General features: G+C 42.1%; 1 protein-coding gene across 1 annotated transcript in view; it reads right to left on the reverse strand.

The window, feature by feature from the left end:
• BLVRA (biliverdin reductase A) overlaps positions 1-23,579 on the reverse strand; it is a 51,294-nt gene that overhangs the window by 24,994 nt on the left and 2,721 nt on the right. The window contains exon 2 of the mRNA XM_004007991.4: positions 10,985-11,017. Within this exon, the coding sequence (XP_004008040.1) occupies positions 10,985-10,996 (12 nt within the window). The 5' untranslated portion in view covers positions 10,997-11,017. The remainder of the gene's footprint in view (positions 1-10,984; positions 11,018-23,579) is intronic.

A 23,579-nucleotide genomic window follows, 5' to 3' on the forward strand; every position in this document is an offset into this window, starting at 1 on the left:
CTTCACTTTCACTTTTCACTTTCCTGCATTGGAGAAGGAAATGACAACCCACTCCAGTGTTCTTGCCTGGCGAAAGGGACAGGGGAGCCTGGTGGGCTGTCATCTATGGGGTCACACAGAGTCGGACACGACTGAAGCAACTTAGCAGCAGCAGCAGCAGCAGCAGCAGCAGCAATGACTAATGATGCTGAGCACTCTTTCATGTGTTTATTTGCCATCTATAAATCTCCACTGGTGAGGTGTCTGATTATTCCACAGGCTGTATCAACTATCTACAACTAGGCAGGGGATGCCAGGCCTGTCTTTAAATATACTGGGTCCTTAAACCCAGCTCACAGGTCACCTTCTCTGGAAGCCATCAAGCTTTTCTGTTTTGTTTTATTTGCATACACTATCCAATTGTTCTAATATCATTTATTGAGAAAGACCAACGTTGTTCTGTTGAAATGCCTTTGTACCTTGGTGGAAGCTGTCTTGATCACTATAGTTTTATGGTAAGTATGGAAGTCCATCACCGTGAATTCATTTTATTTTTCAAAATTATGGTTCTCCTGCCTTTACATATAAATTTTAGAACCGATGACTAGATAAATAAAATGAAGTAAAATAAAAATTCCTGCCAGAGTTTTGAATGGGATTATACTGAATTTATGGATAAGTATGAGGGAAAAAACCCAACATCTTCAGTAAAATGAATCTTCTAATCCATGAATATGGCATATATATATACATTTATTTAGGTCCTTGATTTCTTTCATTCTGTCATTTTCAGTGGATAGATTCTGCACACATTTTTGTTAAATTTATACTTAAATTTTTATGATTTTTAGTGCTGTTATAAATTTATTTATAAATGAAATGATGCTTTACCTTCCACTTCCAATTGCTCATTGTGCGTATATAGACATACAGCTGATTTCTGTATACTGACTTGGCATCTTGCAATCTTACTGAACTCACTTATTACTTCTAGCAGTTTTTTTTGTAATTCTATTAGATTCTCCACATAGACCATAGAGTGAGATGTGACTAGAAATGATTTTACTTCCAATCTGTATGTGCTTTACTCATTTTTCTTGCCTGACTGCCCTGGGTGGGTATGATTTTGAATAGGAGCAATAAAAGAGGGCAATCTTGCTTACCTTTTAATCTTTGGGGATAAAATTTGTTCTTTCACCATGGCTGTAGATTTTTTTGTAGATATCCTTTATCAGGATGTGGATACTTCCATTTATCCATATTTTGCTTACATTTTAAAATCATAAATGGTCTAATTTTGTCAAGTGCCTTTTCTGTGTCTATTGAGATGATCATGTGATATTTTTCTTTTTAAAGTCCGTTGATACAATGACACCTTTCATTCCTAGGATAAACCTCACTTGGTCATAATGTATTATCCTTTACATATACTGTTGATTCTATTTGCTAAAATCTTATTTTAAATGTTTGCATCTGTGTTCATGAGAGTTGTTCAGTTGCTAAGTCATGACTGAGATAACATTACCATTTCAAACATAAGAACCTTACAACAGTATACTTCCACTTCCTCTCTCCCTGACTTTGCACTACTGTTGTTACATAACTTATAAACTGCTCAAGGTGCCAGTCAGGATTCAGTAATGTGTTCTAAGCACAGAGTTTTAACATGGGGAATCAGAGGTTTACATCACCACTGCAACCACTGGGGAGCTAAAGCCAGAGAAGCCGTCACTGACCATCTCCTACTGCAATCAAGCAAGTGATTCTCCAGAGTTCGCCTGGAAGCCAAGACCAGGAAAGCATCTGCAGCCTGAAGCTTGGAAGAGCAACTGTGCTCTCTGAATAAGTTTCTTTCTTCAGCCTCCAAATCTCCCAGGAGCGCCTCTCACTTTCAAGTTCACACATGAAATGGAACTTTGGGAAATGTAGTTCTAAGCTTGTGGCCACAATGCCCAACTGACAATAGGCCGTTTAGTCCAGTTAGTGCCTTCTGGGTTACAAGTCTAGCTTTTAATTTTTATTTTTGACAGTATCATACACAAAAAAGCAGAAAGACAGTCTTTAGAGAAATCTCTACTGAACAGCCAAAATACAAGTCTGATCAAATATTTGCTTCTTCTTTCACTCAGAAAAGGAAACAAGCAATTTCCTTATGAGGCTGATCAAATATTTGTTTCTTCTTTCACTTGGAAAAGGAAACAAGCAATCTCCTTATGAGGCTGAATATTTATGGTATTCCTAAGATTAAGTACTAAATTACTACATTACAGAAAATAACGAGGATCATAGGTTTCTGTTAGCTTTAAAAGAGGCATGAGGTTAAGAAACAGCTTCCTTATCTGTAAGGAGCCAAGTCACTTTTTCCATTTTAATAATTAATGATACACACACACTTGTAAACCTGGCTTGCATACTGTCTGACTGAAAGTGCTTTCAAATTTCGTTTAGACAACATTCCCTTGCAAAACTGATACCAAGAGACAAGATATGGGTGAAAATGCTGACATATTAACAACTGAGTTCCTCGTTGGGAAAGAACTTCATTTTTGAGAAAAATGACTTTGCTAGACCATTTCACCTGCGTCTGTTCATGTTACATGAGGCATCAAGGCACGTTCTGAAAGGAAACTGCAAATCAAAGAGATGAAGGCTTCTGGTTTTCCACTTCACACGTAAAGAGCTTGAAAGCTGCTGCTCTACCCTGACAAATAAACAGCTAACCAGACTGAAAAGCTAACTAAAACCAACTCCTGTAGGATCCTTAAGAGAGGTGAGAACATGAGGCGAACTGCTGCCCCCACGACTGGAGAAACAGAGGGACTAATGCAGAGAATAACTCGGTGGAGCAGACACTCCAGAGTGGGAAGCGCAGCAGGAACCAACAGGAAAGTCTGACCTGTAACAGATGAGTGACTGGGGGCTCAGCGTGGACAACTCTGAGACCTAGAAACCCCAGAGGGACCCAGTCACAGGAAGCCCCTCTCAGTTTTGTGACATTTACCTCCAGGAGCTTGACCAGGTTCTCACAGTAAATACTGGAGACACTTCCGCTCATGTTTCCAACAAGACTGGGTAAAAGCATCACTCTTGAAATACACCAGTGCTTTGTATCTCCTAAGGAGACTGCCCTTACAGGAAACTAGTTAACCAGACCCTAACCTGCTGGGGTATTATTAGACCCTAACTGACTGCAGGGTAGGAAAAAACAGTTGGCCCTTGAACAACATGGGTTTGAACAGTGCTTATGCGTGAATTTTTTTCAATTCTAAATTGTCACTGTACTAGACAATCGTGGCTGGTTGAATCTGTGGATACAGAATTGTGGATATGGAGGAATTGTGTGTATGGAGGGTGGACTATGAGTTATAGGCAGATTTTCAACTATACAGACAGTCAGCATCTCTAACCCTGGTACTGTTCAAGGGTCAACTGTACAAAACTCCAGGCTACTCTAGAATTCCATTTGGGAGAAGGGAAACACCCAACTCTAGCCCACACTAGCCATACTCCCCCACCTAAGAGGGGAAGGAAAATAAGCTGAAAAATACTTCTGTGGTTCACAGTGCAGAGCCACAGGCTCACCAGAAGACTGAGACTCAATCACGGGACTGTAGAATGTGTCCCCTCCCCCTACACCCCCCCACCATGTGAGGCCCATTTAAAGCAGTTCCTTTCATATGATACATCATGTTTGGAGATCAAGAAAATACGACAAGCCATAACAAGACAAAAAACACAATCTGAAGAAAGAGAGAAGCATCAAAACCAGACGTAACAGGAGTGTTGAAATTACCGAGACTGGGAATTTAAAACAACTATGATTACTATGATTAGGATCTAATGGATAAAGTAGAAAACATCTAAGAACAGATGGGCAATGTAAGAAATTGAGAGAAATCCTGAGACAGAATAAAAAAGAAATGCTAGAGATCAAACACAATGCAACAGAAATGAAGAATGCCTCTTATGGGCTTATTAGTACACTAGATACGGCACTGGAAAGAATCCCTAAAACTGAGGATATCTCGATAGTAACCCCTGAAAACTTGAAAAGCATAGAGAAGAGAGACTGAAAAAAGGAAGAGAATACCCAAGGACTGGGGGTCACTACAAATGGTGTAACACTCATGTAACGAGAACACCAGAAAGAGGAGGAAGAGAGAAAAGAACACGAGATATATCTGAAATAATAATGAATAAAAATTTCCCTAAACTAACGTCAAGACACCAAACCACAGATCTAGGAAGTTCAGAGAATGCCAAACAAGATAGATGCCAGTCCCAAAAAATGATGTTCAGGCATACCATTTTCAAATTACAGAAAAGCAAAGATAAAAACCCTGAAAGAAGCCAGGGGAAAAACCTTACCTGCAGAACAAAGATAAAAATTATATCCAACTTCTCCTCAACAACCATACAAGGAAGGAGAGTGGAGTGAAATATTTCATGTGTCAAGAGGAAAACCTTACCAACCTAGAACTCTGTACCCTGTGAAGTTATCCTTCCAAAGTGAAGGAGAAATAAAGACTTTCTTAGACAAACAAAAATTTGAGGGAATTTGTAGTAGACCTACCTTGCAAGAAATATTACAAGAATTTCTTTAGAGAGAAGAAAAATATTACAGGTGAAAAACTCAGATCTACCTAAAGAAAGGAAGATGGATTAAGTCAAGGTAAAATACAAACTTTATTTTTCTTATTCTTAATTAATCTAAATAAAATAATAACAGCAACAAAGTACTGAATTACTTATGCTTATGTATACATTTACGTTTATGTAAATGCACATACATAAGTGAAATGAATGACAGCACCGATCCACAGGACAAGAAGGAGGAATGGGATTACTGTTATTCTACAGTACTCACACGACCTGTGAAGTGGTACAGTTATTATTTGAAAGTGGATTTGAATTAGTTGTAAATGTATACTGCATGCTCTGGCACAACCAATAAAAAAGTTTAAAAAAATGAAGTATAACCAATATGCTAAGAAAAAAGAGAGTATGGAACCATATAAAATACTCAGTTTAAATCACAAAAGGCAGAAGCGTGGAAGACAAAAATAGGACCAAAGAACAAAGTCAGTGAATAGAAAACAATAACAAATATTAATCCACCTGTATCAGTGATCACTTTGAATGTTAATGGTCTAAATGCATCAATTAAAAGATAAAGATTGTTGGAGTGGACCAAAAATCAAGACTCAACTCTACGTTGCCTACAAGAATCCACTTTAAATACAAAGGGTTGGGAAGATCCTCTGGAGAAGGGAAAGGCTACCCACTCCCGTATTCTGGAGTGGAGAATTCCATGGACTGTATAGTCAGTCCATGGGGTCGCAAAGAGTGGGACGTTGCTTAAAAAACAAGTGAAAGAGATGGCTAAAATCCTCTGCAATTCAGTAGCTGAAACTTTCAGGGTGAGAACTTGCAGAAAGCAGAGGAAATGGGAGGAAAGGGGAACGTGCATGTAGCCTACGAGGCTGAAGTATGCAGAGAAAGGAGATGGTGAGGTGTGTCTAAAATTCCATTTCAGTTGTCTTGCTGTGCCCTGCTGTCTTGAACTTTTGATAAAATGCACCATATATTCAGCCCTGTAGAGGTGCCATTTTAAGGAACAAAGGAACAGGAATAGTTTCAAGACGCAGAAAAGGGACAGATAGAACACCAAAGTGACTCAAAAACTAATTGGGGACCAACTTATCATCACAAAATGAGCCTGTTCTCTGTCTTGGATGCAGAGAAGCTAAGTGTTTGGAGCTCGAGAATGGATGATGGGATTCCGAGATTAAGAACACATGCTCTGCCAACTCAGAAAAAAAAATTTTTTTTGTTTTGAGATAAGGAGGGTAGAAAAAAATGTAAAATCACCATAGAACTTCAAGGTGGAAGGTATGAGGGCAAGTGCTAGGTTCCCACTCCAAGAGGGGGTACGATGATTGCAAAGTCAGGAAGGACAACCTAATGTTTTTCACTCATTTACAAGAATCAGTAAGTTTGACCACACATTGGCTGGCATGGGAAAACAGGCATGTTCATATGTTGCTGGAGGGTGAGGAGAACAGGCAACCTTTGTGGAGAACAGCTTGGAAACATTCAACATGCAAATACTCTGTTGGGCATGGGGGGGAATCCATTTTTAAAGCACATACATAAGTGAAATGACTCAGGTTTATTGCAGCCTTGCTTGTAACAGCAGAAGACTGAATATAAAGTATACGTTATCAATAGCAGGCTGGTTAAATAATTATGGTATACTTTGAAAATGGAATGCTACATGGCTATAAAAAAAGAACAAGGAGGTTTTTTATGTACTGGAAGGGACTGATCTCCAAGATACATTGTTGGGTGAGAAAAGCAAAATATAGACCAGTGTAAGATATGTGCTCTAGTTTATGTTAAAAAAAAAAAAAAAAAAGGAGGGCAGGGCAATGGCTGAAGGAAAAAAAATACTTGTATATGTTTTGAATCTCTCTGGAAGGACGGACAAGAAACCAGTAAAGGTAGTTGCCTTGGACCATGAGAACAGAGTAGCTGGGAGAGAAGAGGACGTCTCAGGATCAAGTTTGTGTGTGTGTGTGAAATTCTTTAAAATTTTGAATCATGTGAATGTATGTTATCCAAAACAGAAACACTTCAGATAGATCTAAAAATCCGAGGAATGCTCTGAGTAAATGAGAACTCTACAGTTTGTACAGAGTTGGGCGTACACCCTGCTCCCTTCCGGGGCCCTCACTACAGAGCCGGGTGTCCTCTGCTGTCTGCCCTCCAGGACACTCTGCCACCCACTGCCCCCAGATCAGCCGACAACCCGCAACTCCAGGCTGCGTCTGCTCTTCCCACTCGCCCTTCCAGTTCAGCTGTAATGTGGGTTTCACTACAAACCTCTCTGCCTCATTACAGGTCATCTCAGATCTTCACCAACTTCAAGGGTTCAACTTCAAGGATCTCCCTAGGCTGCATTCTCCTGGACCTCACTCCTGTTTGATACTTGAGGGGACCTTCCTAAAATTCACTCCTTCCCTGTCTTCCCTCACCTCACAGCGAGATTTCCTTTTCACCCTTCACCGCTTTCCCTCTTCATCCTGCACCCTGGTGGTGCATGTTCCCCCATGCTCAATCCTGTGCCCCTGGTCTTCTCTTCTCCCCGTATTCCCCGAGTAGGGGAGGGGTGCCTCTCCTTAAGGTTTCCAAGACCACCGTTGTGCTGAAGGCTCCAACATCGTGCACGGTGAGCTGTCCTCTCCTCCAAGCTCTAGACTCAGGAAGGAATGCCAACTGGGCATTTCCACCTGGCCGTCCCACCCTGACCTGGATCCTCACGTCCTGTGCTAGACTCCAACCACCAGCCTCACTTGACAGACTGTGCTCTGAACTTCCGGGCAAAGGCCAGGGGCTCCGCAAATTCTATCAGGCACCCAGCGTGACGTGCTGGAAATCCTGGGAGTCTTTGCTGCCTCGGACAAATCCTCTGAAACCAAAGGGCTGACTGCAGCTGAGAGCCTGCTCCTCCCTCCCCGCTCCAGCCAGCCTCAAGTCACTGCAGGTTTCTCTTCCTCTGCATTTTCACTAATCCACGCAAGCTCTGGATTGCTGTACACAATGACTAGACAGTCTCTGAATCATCCCATCACTGAGCCAACTGCCACACAATGAGAACACATGGTGTTTGAAGCACCAGGTCAGATGCTGTGGGGATGCTAAGGTGAAGGAGGCGCACGGACAGTTCTATTCAAGTCAAAGAATGGAAGGTCACAAAAGAAGTGATCATTAAAGGGCCATGGAAATTCACACAAGGGAGGTATCACTTCCAGAGACAGAGAGAGCTCTGAGATGTTTTACCGGAGCAGTGAGGACCATGTCAGGCTGCCCAGGGATTAGACACGAAATGGCAGTGAGAAGGGGGTCACAGAAGGTAGTCACAGGGTATTTAAGGAAGAAGAGAAAGCAGACAAGTTAGAGAGGGGTCTCACGATCTGGGAATATTTTTAAAAGGTTAAGAGAGAAAAGCCACCAAAAGAAGGAAAGTCGAAATTACAGAACAGAAGGGGAGGTTGACGATTGACAGAACGATTACTGAGCCAGGCTCCGTGAGCTTAATATGAGTGCAAAGTTTCTACTCTGTGCACAATGTCCAAGACCATGAGAACTAGAGCGAGCCATGGCGCCTTCGGATAAGAGGGCAGAGGCACCAGAAAATGGTTAACAGAGGTCAACCCTGGGGTAGGGGAGGCTGGGGTGATGAGTTAGTGAGGATACTCACTTTTGACTATTTAACATTTTGTAGCTTTTGAGTTTTGTTCTAGGTCTGTGTATGGACACTACTACAAAAATGAATTTTTTATAAAAACTTGTTCTTTGTTTTACACATACATATTCTTTTTTTATATTCTTTTCTATTATGGTTTATCACAGGAGATTGGATATAGTTCCCAGTGCTGTACATTAGGAGCTTGTTGTTTATTCATTCTAAATGTAAGAGTGTGCATATACCCACCCCAAACTCCCAGTCCATCTCTCCCTCCCCACTTCCCCCCTGGCAACCAGAAGCATGTTCTCTATGTCAAGGAGCCTCTTTCTGTTTTGTAGATAGGCTCATTTGCGCCATATTTTAGATTCCACATACAAGTGATACAGTATGTGTCTTTCTCTTTCTGATTTACTTCACTTCAGGAGGATCATCTCTAGTTGCGTCTGCGTTGCTGCAAATGGCGTTGTTTCCTTCTTCTTGCGGCTGAGCAGTGCTCCATCGTATGCATGCCCCACACCTGCTTTCTCCATTCATCTGTCGATGGACATTTAGGGTGTTTCCGTGCTGTGACTTGTGAATAGTGCTGCTCTGAGCATAGAGGTACATGTTTCTTTTAGAATTATATTAAAAAACTACTTTTAAAAGATGAACTTCAGTATAATACTAGGAAAAGACTACAGCAAGTTGAGCATGTCAACAACCCTCCTTCTGAAGGGGATGAGAAAATAGGATTACAGTAGCTTGAGAAGACCTCAGGTGTTGTTTCCTTCTGAAAAAGTGAAAACTAAAGCAGTTGGAAATGCGGATGGGAAAGAACTGGTAGAAACAAGTTGAACAATGCAGCTGGTCAAAGAGGAATTCAGAGAGGTGGTACAGAATCTGAACAGGCAGCAGAGTCTTTGGTTCTGAGTGTGGACAGTTGCTTATCATGCCAGTAAACAAAGGATGTTGAGGCTACCCAGCCAGCAACCTCTGCAGCTACCCAAAATGGTGCACCCTCAGGGGACTCAAGATGGGAAGGAATAGGATACTGGTCTAGGGTGCTAAGGTGCATGTCAGAAGAATGATTTCAATAAGCCTAGACTCTTGCATCTTCTCCTACACACACAAGTGATAAATTCATTAATTTGAGATAGTTGTTTTCCTTTAATTAATAACAATCTTTTGATCACCTTCCAACTACCTGTTTTTTTGGTTTTTGTGTTTGTTTGCAAAAACTTCTATATATCCTTGGCACATCCCTTACCTCTTTAGAACAGTCCCTCAGAGCTATAAGAGAGGCCGTAGCCCAGGCTTAAGTTCTCAGTAAGTCTGCCCATAAAACATAATTCTCAACTTTGCATGTTTTTCAATTGACCCACATTCACAAGAAATGTCTGGGAAGGGATGCAGTGGGTCCTCACCAAAGTCCATTCCCCCTCCTCCTTCCCAGATCCAGCTCTGGCGTAGAGGAGAAGATGCTCTAGCTGAGAAAATCCTGGCTCCTCCAACACAGCAATTGGTCCAGGAATGGGGATGTGACCCACATCTGGCCAATGAGGCCTAAAAAGGCACTTGGTGGAACTTCAAGAAAGGAGGCTCCCACTCTTCTGGGAGAGCTGCAAGAATCCATCTCTTTCTCCCACTCAGAGTAAATGAGGATGCATGTAGCCCCAACTGCTGCTGGCAGCCATTCCTATAACCATGAGGGCCACTATCTCCCAGATGAAGCCAACACCTGGATGAGAGCAAAGAGATGAAAAGACCCTGGATCTTTGATGAGACGGCTGAGCCACTGGATCAGCCCGCCTTGGAGCCTGCCCTCCAGCTGGACTTCCAGGACAAAAACCACATTAAATTGGGATTTTCTGCACTCGCAGACTGGAGCTCTCTCACTGATAAACATCCCTTCCTCTAGGAAGAAAAACAAGACAAATGGGGAGGCAGAAACTGAGAGAGATGATGTCTGATGGTTCCAATTTTTCTCCGCAAAGTAAAAGGCTAAGAGTGAGGAAGGAGCTGGGAGGAGCGAGGAAGACCGGACCTGGTTATTCAGGGCAGAGGGAAAGAGAGCTGTCTGGGGGCCAAGGAGGGGGCCTGGTGGGCATGCTGAGTACCCAGATGAGGGTTTTGAGAAGTTTGCCAGCTGCAAATAGCATGAAACTGTGCCACTCACCCAAGACCACCATCCTGTGGGCATGGCCTCTGGGCTTGCCGTGCAGGATCGGGGGACAAGGGGAAGGGAGCTGGGGGCATGAGCACAGCAGTAGTGGAGGAGAGGACCCCAGGGTCTAGCTGGACCTGAAGGGAGTGAAAGCAGAAAGGGCTGATTGGTCAGGAAAACACAAAGGTACAAAGAAACAAGGCATCTCAATGGACTGAAGAACAGGTTCAGTGGGAGTGAGAATACAAGGAGGTGATGCAGAGGAAGGTCCTTCTAAGCAGAGTTAATCGTCCCCAGAATAACACTAGGGCCCAGCAGCTGCCATGCTCCATTGTAGCCCACTCCACCTCAGCCCATGCGTGTTGTTTTAGGATTAACTGAGGTAGATAAATTCTAATCTAACTAAAGCTGGACAGACACAGATAAGAGCTCAGAAGGGCCTAATTCTTCCCATATCACCCAGAGCCATGTGTGTGGCAGGATGCAGGGGACATCTTTTCAAGTTTGTGCTGATGTTTCCAAAAGCTCTGGAGGGAAAGATGCTCTGTGAAGGAGGAATGAGGCATGCTGCAAGAAAAGCATCTTTAAATCGGTCCTCTTAGAGAACTCACCTCTGTGTTCATCTTGGTCTCTTTCTGTAGAAGCTGTGAAAACAAAAGCAGAGGATCAGGACCTTGGTGGCACTCACCCCCAACTCTGTGCAGACACTCTCCTTGATCACCTCCCCTTCTCCCCCACTTCCTGTCCAATTGGCTCCGTCTCCCTCAAATGCCTTCATCACCTTGCCCTCCAGTGAGGGGACCCAGGTGTCTGTGCTGAGGCAGGTCCTCGCTGCCCACCCTGGGACATCACACCAGTACTGTTTCTCTAAAGGATACTGCCAACCTCTAAGGTGTTCTCCTATATTGGAAGGGATGCCTCTGTGTACTTAAAAGAATGATGCATTTCCCAAAGTTGGGGCTTGGAGAGGGTCTACCCTTCTTTCATGGGGACAAACAAGGCAGTAAGAAATATATACCTTCTTTTTTCCCTCCTCGCTGCGTTTCCCAGGGACTTAAATATGTTAAAAAATCAGGACTGATGCATATACATTACTATGTATAAGACAGATAACTACTAAGGACCTACGGTATAGCACAGGAAACTCTATACTCAGTATTCTGCAGTGACTCATATGAGAAAAGAATCTAAAAAAGAGTGGAGATATGTATATATATATTAATTGATTCACTTTGCTATACACCTGAAACTAATACAATATTGTAAATGAAAATTTACAATAAAAATTAAAAAAAAGAATAGTTCAGTGGGCTACTCTGAAGCCTTGGCATTAAGGAGGAGGAAGAAGGGGGGAGACAGGTGAGCAAGAGTCACAGGGAATAAGGAAAGAAAAAGAAAAGATGAGGGGAAACAAGAGAGAGAAGGCAAAGAAATAAGGAACTTGTACAGAATAATGGGGCTGCAAAGTTTGGGGGTTCCAAACTTTCATGGGCTCCTGGGGCTGCCTGTTGGAAATGCGCTTTTCCGGGTTGCACCCCCAGAGCTTCTACTCTGGGGAGAGAGGTTAAGAGTGTGCATCCTCAACAGGCATCTAGGAGACCGTGCTCAGACGGTCAGAGAACCACTCTTGGAGAATCACTAGAATTGAGAATGGAACGGATGGGTCCCAAAGAGTGAACTTTTTCATTCATTTTCAGAACAGTTAGAATTTTCACTTGATTTTAACTAGGATGGTGAGTGAGGGTTGGAGGACAGAAGTGATGGAGAAGGGACTAAGGAAGCCTCTCCAGCCCTTCCACCTGGGGTGAGGGGTTGTCTGGGATGCCAACAAAAAGGATGCTCCTGAGGAGCTGAGAAGGGGAAGGAGAGCCCTCCAGGGCCTCCAGAAAGGGAGGCTGAGGTAGACCCTGTCCTTGGACCAGTCCCGCATTTGATTTTATTCTCTTTCAGAATACAAGAAAGGTTACATGTAGTGAAATGAACTGACTGGCAACAGCAAAAATAACCCCCATCTTTAAAAGCCTTGACTCCTGGCAATCCTCAGATCACCTAGGCTGTGTGTTGAAAATAACCGGTTTTCAGTATTTCCCTTCTGAAAATAACAAGTTTCCAGTAATTCCCTTCCCTCCTCCCTTCCTGTTCCTCCTTCCTGCTTTTGACGGTGGGTCTCATGACCCAAGCTGGTCAGCACACATGTCTCTCCTTTGGCCATATGGAAGCTTTCCAAGTTTCCTGGAAAATCTGAATAGAGGAACTTGTTAGAAATCAGACCCTAGAAAGCAGAGAGTGAGTGATAAAGAGGGTGAGCTTTCTTCTCAGGCCCTCGGGAGTCAGTGTGGGTATGATGTCTTCTTGTTCATAAAATACCTCCAAAGAATAACCAAGACACTGATGGCAAAGCCAGAAAAAGCCAGAACTAAGTCAAGGATGTGTGCTGGGCAATGGTCTAGACTACAGGGGTTCCTGGAGGAGCCTGCCCCTCACAGATTCCTCTCCATCACTCTATGGCAAGTTACTTATCCTGTTGAGAATGTTAGTGTGAGTGTTCCTTGGGGCTTACATGTGGGTGGGGAAGTCTGATAACAAAACAGGAGGAGGTGGTTAACAGTTGTGAGACTGGGTCAACTACTTTATCTACATGAACCTAATCTTTGAAAACTGACAAAAAGGCTAATAATATTAACTCCAATTTACATATGAGGGACCTGAAGTTCAGGGTAGGTTAAAGCACTTGGCCTCACAGCCAGCGTGTTGTGGTTCTGAGCTGTAACTTTCAGCTTCCTGGCTCTGGAGCCAAACCCAGAATGCTCCAGAGATCTTTCCAGGGCTGTCTGACACTCAGCCAGAGAGCTGCTATAATAAACAGGAGATAGAGGGTTTGATCTGGCTTCAGTCAAGGACTGCTCAAGTGACCCTGGTCAAACAGGTTCCGCATTTGTAGGCTAAATGGCTGGACTTCATCTTTAACATCTCTTCTAGCTCTATAATGCTCACTGATTCCCAAAATAGGAATATCTGGTGAGTCCTGAAACAGTGCTCAGCCTCAGCTGTGAAATGACTTTACCCAGATCCTCTATCAGACTGACAAAGAATTCAGAATGTTTGCCACAGAGTGTTAGTCATATATCTTTTTTTTTTTTTTGCCATGCTTTGCAGCTTGTAGGATCCTAGTTCCCCAACCAGAGACTGAACCCAAGGCCCCAGCAGTGACAGTGCGGAATCCTAACCACTAGACCACCAGCGAATTCCTTAACATCACTGGGGAACTATAGGTAGGTATCTCCACAGACAGCAGTTTAGCAACATCCATTAAAATTCCAAATGTAAGCAAATGAACTCTGACCTGGCAATTCTACTGCTTCCCCCTTTTTTTTAATTACAAATTTTTTTTCAAGATTTAACAGTTAACTTACAATGTCGTGTCAGTTTAAGGTGCACAGCAAAGTGATTCAATTATATATATCACACATATACATACATAATTTATACGTAATAGCCAAAACGTGGAAGAAACCTAAATGTTCATTGAAGATGTGGACATATACAATGGAATAATACTCAGCCATAAAAAGAACTGAAATAATGCCATTTGCAGCAACATGAATGGACCCAGAGTTAATAATCATCATATTAAGTGAAATAAGTCAACCAGAGGAAAATAAATACCATATAATATCATTTATATGTGGAATCTAAAAAATGATATGTGAACTCATTTACAAAATAGAAAAAAAAAAAACTCAGAAATAGACTCACAGACACAGAAAACAAACTTATGGTTACTAAAGGGGAAAGAGGGTGAGGGATAAATTAGCAGTTTGGGATTAACATATACACACTCTTATATATGAAACAGATAAATAAAGACCTACTGTATAGCATAGAGAACTATATTCAATATTTTGTAATAACCATTGCTTTCTATTTCTGTCTCTAGACCCCAAACCACATTCAGGAGAAATCAGTAAATTGCCCTGAGTCCTTTGTCCTTTTTTTTCTTTAACTCTTTATTTTATATTGAAATATAGCTGATTAATAATGTTGTGATGGTTTCAGGTGGACACCAAAGGGTGAATCCTTTGTTCTTGTAGAAATACTATTGCTTGCCTTCCCTTTCTAATAAGAACTTCCAGAAAAGCTTTCCTATAAAGTCTATAAAACATTACTTATGAACTTTACTGCTTTCCCACAGGATCTGGGAAAAGCAAAACAAAACAGAAACAATTTGCAGAGCTACACATGCATAAGAAAGAACCCCACCTGGAAATCCTACCACCCTAGGCACCAGCAGTCTACCACCAAGGATGAACTGAATTACCATTTACAAAGCACATTCAGCAGGAGTATCCCGGAGAGACACTTTCCGTTCTCCTCCTCCTCCAAGTCTCAACTTCCTTTGTAATAAGACGGCACTGCTGGGGGAGGCAGCAACCCCAGGCCACCTTTTAACACCTGTCCTGCCCATTTTCCCCACTGTCCTGCCAAGACCATTACAGTCTGAACAGAACCCAAGGAGGACTTTATTCTATATTTTAACATATTCCAGAAGATCTAAGACCTAACCCTGTAACTAAAAGATCTAAGACCTAACTGTATAACAAGAAGATTTACTTCTGTTTGTACTCTTTTATTTTTCTTGGAGCATAGTTGATCTATACTGTTGTGTTAGTTTCAGGGGTAGAGCAAAGTGTGTCAGTTATAGACATACCGATACGTATTCTTTTTCAGATTCTTCACCCTGTACATTATTACAGAATATTGAGTAGAGTTCCCTGTGCTACACAGTAGGTCCTTGTTGGTTATCTATCTTATAGTAGTGTGTATATGTTATGTATGTTAATCCCAGACTCCTAATTTATCCCTTCCCCCCAACATTTTCCCCTTTGGTAACTGTAATTTTGTTTTGGAAATGTGTGAGTCTGTTTCTCTTTTATAAATAAGTTTATTTGTATCCTTTTTAATATGAGAGATGAGATGGTTCGATGGTACCACTGACTCAGTCGACATAACTTTTGAGCAAACTCCAGGAGATGGTGAAAGACAGGTAAGCCTGGTGTGCTGCAGTCCATGGGGTCACAGAGCCAGACAACTTAGTGACTGAACAGAAACATCCTTTTTAAAATTAGATTACACATATGAGTGATACCATGTTATATTTCTCTTTCTCTGACTTACTTCACTTAGTATCATAATCTCTAGGTCCACTCATGTTGCTGCAAATGGCACCATTTTGTTCTTTCTTACGGTTGAATATATGTGCCATTGGATATCTGTACCACATCTTTTTAATCCTTTCCCCTGTTTAGGCTGCTTCTATGTCTTAGCTATTGTAAATGCTGCTGCTAAGTCACTTCAGTCGTGTCTGACTCTGTGCGACCCCATAGACGGCAGCCCACCAGGCTCCCCCGTCCCCCTGGGATTCTCCAGGCAAGAACACTGGAGTGGGTTGCCATTTCCTTCTCCAGTGCATGAAAGTGAAAAGTGAAAGTGAAGTTGCTCAGTCGTGTCTGACTCTCAGCAACCCCATGGACTGCAGCCGACCAGGGTTCTCCGTCCATGGGATTTTCCAGGCAAGAGTACTGGAGTGGGGTGCCACTGCCTTCTCTGCTATTGTAAATAGTGCTGCAAAAATCACTGGGGTGCAAGATTTACTTTTGATTTTTATTTCAAGGGTTTAATATTTTAAGATTATTTAAAACATTTTAATATTTTAAAGCTTAAAGGCTTTAAGTTCCTGACTTTCAGCATTATGTTTAGAAAGATTTATATATACATTTTTCCTTTTAGATTTTTAACTTTATCCCCCTTTATTTACATGTTTAGTTATAATCAATCTAAGTTGTTTGGTATATGGCATAAGAGAAGACTACTGTAATCTTCCCAAATAGGTAAATTGTTCTCATATCATTTATTCTCATAAATTTATTTATTCTCATAAAGATTCACTCTTTTCCCCAGTGGCTCATATTTAAATTCTTATGAATATGGTTATTCTTTCTTCCACATTATTGACCCCGATTTCCATACCTGTAATATATTATTTACAGGACTGTGGCTTTACAGCATATTCTGCTTTCTGGTAGTTCAAGTTTTCCCATTAAATTGTTCCATATTCTTATCTATTCTTGCTCACTCAGACTTCTACATTAAATTTAGAACAGCTTTGTTAAGTTAAGGAAAAAAATTCCACAGGGACTGTGCTTGTGATTGCATCAAATTGATAAATTAAATTAGGATTAATCATTCAGCCTTCCCACCCAGAAATATATGGTATGCCTCTGTAGGAGAAGCCACTTGAAAGCAGAAAAAGAATCTCAAATTAGTTTTTGAATTACTGCATAATTACAAATGACAGCTCAGGCTGCAGTGGCTCACTAGAAAGTTAATTGAAAAAAGTCAACACTTTGGCATAAATAACCTGCTTAAAGCATTTTCAAGTAGGTAAGCCTCTCCTCAGATGTCCTGCAGCAGACAAGCTATCCTCTGGGAAATGGGGTTACACATCATCATACTAAGTGAAGTGAGTCAGAAAGAGAAAGACAAATACCCTATGACATCACTTATATGTGGAGTCTAAAATATGACACAAAAAGGAACTTACCAATTAAACAGAAACAGACTCACAGACACAGAGAACAGACTTATGGTTGCCATGAGGGAGAGGCGGCAGGGAGAAATGGATTCGGAGTTCGGAATGAGCAGATGCAAGGTATTATATATAATGGATAAACAACAAGGTCCTGCTGTATAGCACAGGGAACTATATCCAACATCCTGTGATAAACCATAAAGGAAAAGAAGATGAAATAGAATGTATATGTATGTATAACTAAATTACTTTGCCACAGAGTAGAAATTAGCAAAATATTGTAACTCAACTATATTAAAAAACATAAAAAATTTAAAACAAAGGCCAGTTCTAGACCTGGCTTGGGTATCCACTAGTTGTGTGACTGAGGCCAGGGCACATGGTCTCTGAGCACCTTGAAAAAGGGGGGCAGATGAGTGTAAATGAACTTAGATGACCCCTAACACACTCCTTCAGTGCTGACATGCCATAAATTCTAACTCACTTGTATTTATTGTTTCTTCGTTGGTTTAGCTTTCTTCATGTTTGGCTTGGTTCCCTGGAGGTTATTAGCTTCTCTTGGGTTCACTTAGGGCTTTTCCCTTGTGGCTCAGTTGGTAAAGAATCTGACTGCAATGCAGGAGACTTGGGTTTGATCCCTGGATTGGGAAGAACCCCTGGAGAAGGGGAAGGCTACTCCAGTATTCTGGCCTGGAGAATTCTATGGACTGTATACTCCATGGGGTCACAAAGAGTCGGACACGACTGAGTGAGCTCACTTAACAGACAGACACAAGTAATCGAGGACAAGGTTCAGGTTATCAGATCTAGGGAAGCTGCTGCCCAGCTGCCCTGAGTCCCCGTCACTCAGCAGGTAAAGCATTCCTCAGCACTCTGTTTGAACATGTCACTGTCCTTCCCTTCCCAACTTTCAAAGCTCCTCCCACCTGCTCCATGACCCTCCTATTCCTCCTAGTGGCCATTTCAAAACCTTCTGCCTTTCACCGAGAGTGATCTTGATAGTCAATTCAGTTCAGTTCAGTGGATCAGTAGTGTCCAGCTCTTTGCGACCCCATGGACTGCAGCACGCCAGGCCTGCTTATCCATCGCCAACTCTCGGAGTTTATTCAAACTCATGTCCATTGAGTTGGTGATGCCATCCAGCCATCTCATCCTCTGTCGTCCCTTTCTCGTCCTGCCTTCAGTCTTTCCCAGCATCAGAGTCTTTTCAAATGAGTCAGCTTTTCGCATCAGGTGGCCAAAGTACTGGAGTTTCAGCTTCGGCATCAGTCCTTCCAATGAATATTCAGGACTGATTTCCTTTAGGATGGACTGGTTGGACCTCCTTGCAGTCCAAGGGACTCTCAAGAGTCTTCTCCAACACCAGATTTCAAAAGCATCAATTCTTCGGTGCTCAGTTTTCTTTATAGTCCAACTCTCACATCCATACATGACTACTGGAAAAACCATAGCTTTGACTAGACAGACCTTGATATAACAGGAGAAAAATGTTGTATCAGGAGTCAAAGCACTCTTACTAAGAATGAACAGCTGGTATCCTGTATTTAAACTTACAAGGGTATATCCATCCTTTAAAAGAGCAGCTTATTCACTCAAATAATTGCAAACAATACAATCTGAGAGTAACTCAATTTTAAAGGTGGGTTGAGAGAAGGACATTCTGGGGCCCATACATGCTGTTAGGCACTGATACCCAAGAAAGTCCAGGTCAAAACCTTGGTCCCCTATTGCTGAGATTAGTTCTTTCTGGCCAAGTGCTTTTGAAAACCATGAACTGCTGGAACATCCGAGCATAGCACAAATGACAAGTGTATTGGGGCTGGGACAAAGGAATATAAATCTTCCACCCGGGAAGAATCTGTGTAACTCTGGTTTCTAACTATCTATTTATGTCTAAAACTTACTGGTTGCTTGGCTGCATCAGGGCTTAGTTGCAGCATGCAGGACCTTTGACAAGTCGCGCGGGGTCTTTCCTTGTGGCACACTCACTCTCTGGTTGTGGCCCGTGGGCTCAGTAGTTGCAGCACTCGGGGCTCAATTGCTCCGGGACATGTGGGATCTTTGTTCCCCGACCAGGGATCGAACCCACATCCTTTGCATTGCAAGGTGGATTCTTAACCACTGGACTACCAGGGAAGCCCCTGGTTTCTAACACTTTAAAATCTCAATAATTATGCTTTTCAGGATTGTTAAGAGGGAATGTGCTTTCTTTCCCCTTAGCAGATCAATTAAGACTTTCACAAGCAAAATTTCACGTGTTATGTGTCACCTCGATGTTAATTGTATAAATTGTATTATGCTCTACAACTGAGCATATGTTTTTCTGCTATTTTGTGTCTGTTCTGTTTTCCTATGTTGCTTTTTACCAACTTCATAGAGATATCGACAGATTACATCCTATCAGTTTAAGGTGTATCTATGATAGTTTGATTCATGTATATATTTCTCATGCAGTTTTTCTTAACAGGCTGCAAATTCTCATATTTCAGATGAGAAAATTTAAGGCCCCCTTTCAAACTCTGAAGTATTATGACATGGTTTCTGTGATGATAAAAAAGTAAACAGTTAAGCTATAAAAACAATCATTCTGTACAAGACATGTAGAAAATATCAAGCTATTCAGGCACAAGCAAAGATATGTTTTAGTATATCAAACAACACAACTGAGTTGGCATATGGAGGATTAAAAAGCTTAAAGAAATCCTGCAATAAAGTTGACCAAGATGACGACATAGAAGGCTCCTGGCTCCCCTCCTGGTATGGGCACACTGAGTATACAGCTACAGTGGGAGGAGTCCCTTCTGAAAGAGATCCAGAAACTAGCTCAGTGACTTCTACACATCTGGTAAATAAGCAAATATTCACATCAAAACAGGTAAGAAAGGCTGAGTCAAATAACAAGGTCCTACTGTATAGCACAGGGAATTCAGCATCCTGTGATAAACCATAATGGAAAAGAACATATAGAAAAGGAAGGTATATGTATGCATGATCGAATCACTTTCGTGTATAGCAGAAATTAACACAATATTGTAAATCAACTGAATTTCAATTTTAAAAAAGATCTTTACAAGGAACACTACAAGGGAATTCCCTGGCGGTCCAATGGTTAGGACTCTGTGCTTCCACTGCCGACGGCCCAGATTTAATTCCTAGTCAGGGAACTAAGATCCCACAAGTCACATGGCATGGCCAGGAAAAAAAAAGAAAAAAAACTATAAGACATTAATGAAAAGAATGGAAAAAGACACGAAAAAATGAAAAAAATCTGTGCTCATGGATTGAAATAATTAATATTATTTATGTCCATACTACCCAAAGTGATCCACAGATTCAATGCAATCCTTATTAAAACTCCAGTGGTATTCTTCACAGAAATAGAAGAGCAATCCTAAATTTTGTATGGAGCCACCTAAGATCTGAAACTGTAAGTCTCCTGGAAGAATACATAAGGGGCAAGTCAACTCCTTACCTTTGGTCTTGGCAATGATTTTTTTGGATTTGACACCAAAAGCAAAGACAACAAAAGCAAAAATAAACAAGACAGACTATAGGAAACTAAAGAGCTTCTGCAAGGCAAAGGAGGCCATGGAATGGGAAAATATCTCTGCAAATCAGGTATCTAATAAGGGGTTAATAACCAAAATATATGAGGAACTCCTACAACTCAATGGCAAAATACCCCAAATGGTCCAATTTAAAACTGGGCAGAGAAACTTAATAAGCATTCTTCCAAAGACATACAAATGGTCAACAGGTACACAAAAGGCTTTCAGCATTCAACACTATTAATCATCGGGGAAATAAAAAAGAGAGATTATCTCACTAGAGAACGAATACTGGTGAGGATGTAGGAAAAAGTGAGAGCTTGTGTACTGTTACCGGGAATGTAAACCGGTACAGCCACTACGGAAAACAATATGGAGATTCCTCAAGAAATTAAGAACAGAACCACTGTGTGATCCAGCAATCCCACTGCTGGGTACACACCCAAAGGAAACAAAATGATTATCTCAAAGAGGTATAAATGTACTCCCATGTTCACTGCAGCATTATCTACAACAGCCGAGACCCAGAAACAAGCTAAGTAATGCAAACAGTGAAAGGATAAGACTGATTCATATAGAGTCAGCCCTGCATACCTAAGGCTGTGTAATGCACAGATAAGGAAACTGACTATATTCATTATATTGCACCATTTTATACAAAGGACTTGAGGACCCAAAGATTTTGGTATCCACAGGGGCTCCTGGAACCAATGCCCTACAGAGAGTGAGGGATGACTCTATATGGAATATTATTCAGCCTTAAAAAGGTTAGAAAATAGTTATTTGTGACAACATAGGTGAACTCAGACAGCATCATGCTAAGTGAAATAAGCCAGGCAGAGAAAGACAACTAATGCATGGTATCACTTATAAGTGATTCCACCACTTAATGCATGGAATCTACTAGAAAACTGGTACCCAGTGTAGGAGAAATAGGGAGAAATAGGTAAAAAGATACAAAATTTTAGCTACAACATGAATAAGGTCTGAGGATCTATTGTAAAACATGGTAACTACAGTTGATAACAGTCATGTATGACTGAAATTTGCTAAGAGCAGAACCTAAATGTTCTCACCAAAACCAGTAAATGTGTACTAGTTTACTGCATGGAGAGAATACTTTCATAATGTTATCTGTGTATCAAACATCACACTATATACACTTTAAGTATCTTAGAATGTTTTTGTCAATTATACCTCAATAAAGCTGGAAAAAAAAATCCTGCCTTAGCTAAAATAACATGACTTGACATTACCACTTAAAACAGCCAGAGATCAAAAGCAGCAGTGGCTACATGTGTTTGTGTTTTCTTTTTCAAAAACATCTTTGCCTATCGCCTTTTATTCCCACAGCAACCCTTAAGAAGTTAGAGCCCTCAAACTTTCATTCTGCAGAGACAGGAAGACAGTAAATCACTTGCTGCTGGTGGTTCTCCATCTGCCCTCCTCCTCCCCACTCAGGAACTGGCTGACCTCCCTAGGCTGCGTCTCCTGGCCTGCTTCACCCTCCAGCTTCCGCCTGGCACTGGCCAGAGAAGGAGATCAGAGGAGGGGAAAGGTGTAACACAGAACAAACCTGACTCCCTGCCTGGTCACTCTGGATCTTACCTCTTTGCCAAACAATGTTGCCTCTGGCCCGAAATATGCAAGGCAGCACATTCTCAAGGCTTTGCCTCCCAGGCTTGCTCTTTCAAGGCCTAACAGTTTCCATTTATATAAAGATAAAAAGTTGCACAACAGAGGATCACACTGGTCCTGTTGGAGGTTGACAGCAGACCTACATGGACAGCTGCAAGAGCGAAGCATTATCACATCCCCTTCCTGGTCTGGTCCGCACCAAGACTTCTGCAACAACTAGCTACACCCCTGCCCCCTTTGAAGCCTGGATTCTAACTCAGGGGTTAGATGGTTCCTTGGGACACTAGGTTACCATCTTCTCTCTCTCTTCTCTCTCTCTCTCTTCTTCTCTCTCTCCAAAAAGAGTCACTATACTTTGCCCCAACACCTCGCCTCTTGATTGAGTAGCCAGTCGTGTGGCTGAGCAGTATGGGGTTTAGACAAAAGGAGAGGCTGGTGAACTTTTCCCCGACTTGTCCTGTCCCACTAAGCTGCTGGTCCAGCAGTGGCTGACTTCTGCCAAGGGCCCCCTGCAGCCCTGGAGGGCGAGCCCTCCTTGGGAGCTGCACCCCGACTCTCACCTCCAAGCTCTGGAACCACAGTCCTTTCCCTGCCCCTTCAGACAGGGGTGGGGATGGCATCCCACCAACCCTCTTACCTGGGTGCCTTACTGTCATTTGTTGGTTCCGTGAAACCTATCCCCTCTTCTATAGAGTCCCTTCAAAAATGTCTTGCATTTTTGTGTGTGTGTGTTTTTTTTTTCCTGTTTCCATTCTAACCAATATACTTGCCCACCAAAATCTCTCCGTAAATGAATGGTACAGCCAGGACTAAACAGCTTCCTTGGTTAAACTATGCCTCTCTTTCCATCTTAGTCTTTCTTCTAAGTGCAAACTGGAATATGAACCTCTCTAGAGCATACCATGAATAATATGGCAATTTCCGGTAACCCAATGGTCTCAATCAACATTTCTGATTGTTAGAATGAGAAGCGGGGAGTGAGCCAGCATGCTGCTGACCATCTTCGTTAGCAGCCAGCATGCTGCTAACCATCTTCGACAGCCTCCCACAACAAAGAGTTATCCAGCTCCAAATATCAACAGTTTCGAGGTTGATTACTCCTCCTGCAGAATGACCCACAGCTGTGACTTTCCTCCTCTCTGAAATGCTCTCAGATGCCTATAACCACTGCTCTCAAGCCAGGCCACTGGCAGAAGTATGTTGAGTCCTGCCCCAGGCCACAGGTGCCTTGCACCAAGGCCTCAGAAGTGGAGCCCAGAACCCAGGTCACCTCCAAAGCTGATTGAGCCCCTCTGTAACTGTTGTCCAAAGCCCCTGATATCACTGACAAGCTTCCTGACTCCCAATTAGGCAAAGATGCCCATTCCTGTAAACACACTATAGCGTCCCAGTCAATCGCCTAACGCCAACCTTTCAGCAGGAATTTTCTTC

Source organism: Ovis aries, chromosome 4, assembly GCF_016772045.2.
Source record: "Ovis aries strain OAR_USU_Benz2616 breed Rambouillet chromosome 4, ARS-UI_Ramb_v3.0, whole genome shotgun sequence".
Classification (NCBI taxonomy): domain Eukaryota; kingdom Metazoa; phylum Chordata; class Mammalia; order Artiodactyla; family Bovidae; genus Ovis; species Ovis aries.